The sequence below is a fragment of the Octopus bimaculoides genome, chromosome 17 (assembly GCF_001194135.2).
Source record: "Octopus bimaculoides isolate UCB-OBI-ISO-001 chromosome 17, ASM119413v2, whole genome shotgun sequence".
Classification (NCBI taxonomy): Eukaryota; Metazoa; Mollusca; class Cephalopoda; order Octopoda; family Octopodidae; genus Octopus; species Octopus bimaculoides.
Genome location: NC_068997.1, coordinates 36,486,096 through 36,491,829, shown reverse-complemented (window position 1 = coordinate 36,491,829; position 5,734 = coordinate 36,486,096). Strand labels below are relative to the sequence as shown.

The following is a 5,734-nucleotide window of genomic DNA, read 5'->3' as shown; positions in this document are numbered from 1 at the left end:
CATAGCTTGCACTGGGTGCATCTTATAGAGTTACTTCCCACTCCTTTTCTACAGATCGAGCAGGGCCATCTACCTGAAGGGGTTTGTGTTTTGTCCGCCTTCCTACTTATGAGGACTTTGGTTTTAGCTAGGTTGACTCTAAGGCCCTTCGATTCTAGTCCTTGCTTCCATACCTGAAACTTCTCCTATAATTGTGATAGTGACTCAGCAATTAGTGCAAGGTCATCAGCATAGAGGAGCTCCTAGGGGCATCCTGTCTTGAATTCCTCTGTGATAGCCTGGAGAACTATGGAAACTGAAAACCCATTGTGTGTGTGTATATACACACACACACACACACACACACACACTTTATTTGTGGATTAAGGCTACTATTGGTTTCATTTTAAGGAAGCTCTTTGCAATTATCGGGCCTATCCCATGGAACATTGGTGTTCATACCTATTTTGGAGATGAACACTGACATACCATGTGATAGGCTAGATATTTATTCAGGGCTTCCTTAACATGAAACCAATGTGGTGTTAAGTACTTACTCTCATTGTTCAATATTTATGTGTCCTCATTGTTATCGTCGTTTAACGTCCGCTTTCCATGCTGGCTTGGGTTGGACAATTTGACTCAGGACTGGCAAGCCAGGAGGCTGTACCAGGCACCAATCTGATTTGACAAGTTTGCTACGACTGGATACTGTTCCTAATGCCAACCACTCTGAGAGTGTAGTGGGTGTTTTTTTACATGCCACCAGCATGGGAGCCAGTCAGGGGACACTGACATTGGCCATGACTACAATTTCACTCTGTTCGACAGGTCTTCATAAGCACGGCATATTGCCCAATGATTAAAGGGTGCTTTTAAATGGGCCACTTATGCGACACTGGCATCGACCACAACTACGATCTCCAAAGGTCTCGGTCACTTGTCATTGCTTCTGTGAGACCCGATGTTCAAAGGTCATGCTTCACCACCTCATCCCATGTTTTCCTGGGTTTACCTCTGCCACAGGTTCCCTCCACTGTTGACCTTACCAGTACAATTGTCTCTTTTGCACATCACATCTCATGCGTATTATGTCCAACTTTTCTCTCAGGGCATTTACACTCTGTTGTGTATGCATACTGACATTACACATGCAGCGGAGCATACCAGATTCATTTCTTTCAAGCCTATGCATGTCCTCAGCAGTCACAGCCCATGTTTCACTGCCATCTAGCTGAAGGTATTTGTGATTTGTCCATCTTCCTACTTACTGAGACTTTGGTTCTTGCCAGGTTAACTCTAAGGCCCTTTGATTCTAGACCTTGCTTCCACACCTGAAACTTCTCTAGTTTTGGTTATGACTCCGCTATTAGAGCAAGATCATCAGCATAGAGGATCTCCCAGGGGCAGCCTGTCTTGAATTCCTCTGAAACACTTCAAGTCTTTGGTCCTCATGACGCAGAACAGTGGCAAATTTTTTTTCTCATCTGCTTCCCCTCTGGCTAACATGTCTCTTAGCTTCACTTCTGGAGATCTGATACAGCTCCCTGTTAACACCACACTTTCAGTCCTTCCATGCCTGTTTCTTTTCCCTAATGGCCCTGTCAACTACATTGCTCCACACCATGTTACCTTAGGTCGAGAGGGGACTTTGCACAGTCACTAGTCCTCTACAGGTTGGCCTGTAGGAACCTCCAGTTGTCTTCCACAATGTATGATGCTATATCCTCTTCTTTTTCGTCAAAAGTTTCAAGTAATATGTCTTTTAATCTCTGTTCACTTAGAGGATGCTTAAGCTTCCAGACCCTTCTTTTTCATGCTGGTCGTCTTCTGGGCAGCAATTTAGCCCTGACCCTGATGTTGCTAACTACTAACCACTGTTGTGGGGTGCATTTATAAGTAACCATCTTTCTCGTTTCCTGGTGAGAATGTAGTCAATCTGACTAGTGTACCCACCAGACTGGCAGGTGAGTAGGTCATTTGCATCACAGAACTCCAGCAGCCCCTTTCCCTCCTCATTGCAGGAACCAAATCCGTTGCCACCATGCACATCATGAAGGCTCCCTGGATGTTGTCAAACATGCCCGTTGAAGTTGCCAGCCATAAAGAGAAGGTCCCTATTATTCATCAACGAGGTAGTCTGCAAGAGGGTGTCATAAAAATCCATCTTTCTGTTCATCAGGTAGCCCTGGCTGAGGAGCATAGGCCTAGATAATGGTTGCTGGTTTATGTTGCAGCACTAGTCTAAGCTTAAGTATTCTATCACAGACTCTGACTACCTTGATTACCTTATCAACCCATTTCTCTGCAAGAAGAATACCAACACCCTCAACCCCATCAGTGTTCCCTACTCAGATACTTATATTCTTTGCCTGTGAGGAACCTAGCAGAACTTCCTCTCCACCCTACTTCTTGAATGCAGCACAAATCTATACGTCTCCATTCAAGCATCTCAACACTCTCACCAAACCTACTTTCAATATGCCAACATTAAGTGTGCCAACTCTGAGGGTGTGGAAGGTGTGGGCTGACAAGATCCTGGGATGGGGGACAGCAGCATTATGCCTCTGAAAAGAAACCTCACATGTACGTTTGGCAGATCTTGTAAAGATACAAATAGGCTTTAATCTGCATACACTTCACCTTCATTATATTCGCTTCATAATTACTATGTTCAACAGGAAATACACACTAGATAGGGATAGAGGTGGAGGGGAAGCATTCTGCATAGTAAACCATTAGAGGTACTCAGGAGAAAGACATCTGGTAAAGGTTAGAAGAGAAAGACTTCTGGTATAGGTGGCGGGTGGGGGGGGGCACACATCCAATGGCAAAACACTGGCTGGCCTATTTCCTAGCTAAAGCCAATGTGGCATAGCCACAGACAAAGTGAGCTACTAATTAACAACCAACATGGGAAAGCGAGTGGTTAACAAAACTGAGAGAGTGAGAGAGACCGGTGAAATTTTCGAGAATTAGGGCTGGTGTGTATATGTTATTGTCTTCTTGCTTTGGCATCACATAATAGTTGTAACCGTCATGCAAGCATGGAAAAGTACATGTTAAAACAATGGTGTATTAAACCCTAAATCTTAAAACTGAATATGCTACCACAAAGACATACCACAATAAAGGTGTTCCCTCACTACTTGAGTAACCATTAAAGTTTTAAGTCAATGAAAACCAACTACACACACATGTTGGTATCTGTAGATCCTCTGTATTGAAGCTATAGATTTATTCTTATTTTTCAGTTGAATCTTGCCATAGGTCTTTTCATATTGATTAGCTAAGTTTATTCCATGACAATAATCAACATTCATCCAAGATTTTCTGTGAATGTCTTATTTTTATACTTTATATTGAATGTTTTCTGTTCTTGCTAGGTCAAAAGGGAATTGGATTCAAGTCTGTATTTAGAATAACAGATCGTCCTGAAATCCACTCCAACAAGTATCGCATTTATTTTGACGTGAACAGTGGTCCAACAGGCTACATCCTCCCTCACTGGATTGATAGCTGCTCTCATCCAGAAGATAAGTTAGTTTCATTAAAAAAGTTTTTTTACTGACATGTGTATTTTCCCCTTTATTAATATTTTACAGTTTCATCAATCTTGACCCAACTGTTTCCTTGTGTAAAACGAACTAATGGTTCATCTTCCTTCAACTTATGTAGGCAAATATTAAGTCATAAACAATTGTAGGATTGTCATCTGTGATATTGATATCTGTTAACTGTCTTCTCAAAATGATTCTTGAAACAGCTGGCTCAGTAAATTCTCTTTATTCAATCCTAATAATATATATATATACTTCTACAGCTGGATGCCCTTCCTAACGCCAACCACTCAGAGTGGTTGGCGTTAGGAAGGGCATCCAGCTGTAGAAACTCTGCCAAATCAGATTGGAGCCTGGTGTAACCACCTGGTTCACCAGTCCTCAGTCAAATCGTCCAGCCCATGCTAGCATGGAAAGCGGACGTTAAACGATGATGATGATGATGATATTCTGACACTTTATGCTTTACATCATCACCACATTTAGTGTTCAGCATGGTCCCGTACCTAATTGAAGCAGGAAATATTTCATGTTCATGACCTTTGTAATCATGTCTAATCATTCAAAACATATCGCTGCACCATGATCTGTTTTTTAGCCATGCTGACTGAAATTATTCAACAATATTCAATACAACAACTAAGCTGGTGATCTGGCACACCATACAAAATGCTTAGCTGCATTTCAACTCTCTTTACGTTCTGAGTTATTATTCTATTGAAATCAGCTTTGCCTTTCCTCCTTTTGGGGTTGATGAAATAAATACCATTTGAACCCTGGGGTCAATATAGTTCCTCCCCTAAAAATTGCTGGCCTTGTACCAAAATTTGAAACCTATATTAGATACATCAACATAGTATACAATAAAATATTCTGAATTTCCTATGCTGCTGCAAAAAGGAAGGCTCTAAATTTCATCATAGAATCCACAGAGACAGCCACTAGGTGACTTTGGATAAAGAGGGCAGGCCAGTGCTGCTATAGGGATGCAAGCTGGGACTTGATCAGTCCTGGCTGCGTCAACTGGGTGAGTGAATCTGATGTTGAAAGACCTGAAACCCACTGAGGACCCAGCAACATCACTAATGATGCAATGCGGAGCATCTGCATGATATATTGTTTTGTTTTTTTAATATTTATTAAAAAATCTCTCAGTCATTACTTTAATTTTTTTCGTTTCTTAATAGTTGGGTTACAAAGATTATTCTACCCTTAAAGGATGGTGTACAACAGTCCAAATGTCTTGCTGCTAGTTTCAATGACATTCACCCATCTTTGCTACTCTTTTTACATCGACTTAAAAAGATCACTTTAAGGAATGAGGTAAGTGCTCAACAACTCTCTTATCACTCATAGAATGAGGTAAATGTTTTGCAATTGCGTTATCACTCATAGAATGAGGTATTCCATTATTTTAGTGTCATTTCCCCATTGCCACTGTTCTGTGAAGTTGAGTAGTAATAGTCAAGTCAGTAGTTTGAGTTATAGAGGCAACAAATGAAGATTTATTTTCATACCCTCTGTCTAAGACTACTCATTCTAGTGAAGCTATTCTTTCCAAACTGTACTCAAAAGATGACTCTCCATTGTTGGCGAATGGAACAGTTTCAATATGCAGTGTTCTCATTGTTTCCAATGGTAATACATATTTAATTATATATTTCATGATATTTAATTTACAATGCACATGATATAAAAACAGAATACAACTGTCAGTTTTTCAACCAGTAGATTAATGTTAAGTTACTGTTGCAATTCCATAACATACAGTAGTACGAGTTGAAAACCAAGAAAGTATGTTGTTAAAGTGAATAACTATAGAGTAAATTTAACTGCAATAGCCATGGTTAAAGATGTAGTAATTTTAGAATCATCATCATCATCATCATCATCATCGTTTAACGTCCACTTTCCATGGGTTGGACGATTTGACTGAGAACTGGTGAAACCAGATGGCTACACCAGGCTCCAATCTGATTTGGCAGAGTTTCTACAGCTGGATGCCCTTCCTAACACCAACCACTCAGAGAGTGTAGTGGGTGCTTTTACGTGTCACCCGCACGAAGGCCAGTCAGGCGGTACTAGCAATGGCCACGCTCAAAATGGTGTATTTTATGTGCCACCCGCACAAGAGCCAGTCCAGAGGCACTGGCAACGATCTCGCTCGAAAATCCTTACACATGTCACAGGCACAA

General features: G+C 41.1%; 1 protein-coding gene across 1 annotated transcript in view; it reads left to right on the top strand.

Annotated features, from left to right (window-relative positions):
- The window catches only part of LOC106877076 (uncharacterized), a 262,423-nt gene that overhangs the window by 102,463 nt on the left and 154,226 nt on the right, over positions 1-5,734 (top strand). The window contains exons 11-12 of the mRNA XM_052973794.1: positions 3,366-3,519; positions 4,727-4,862. Of these exons, the coding sequence (XP_052829754.1) occupies positions 3,366-3,519; positions 4,727-4,862 (290 nt within the window). The remainder of the gene's footprint in view (positions 1-3,365; positions 3,520-4,726; positions 4,863-5,734) is intronic.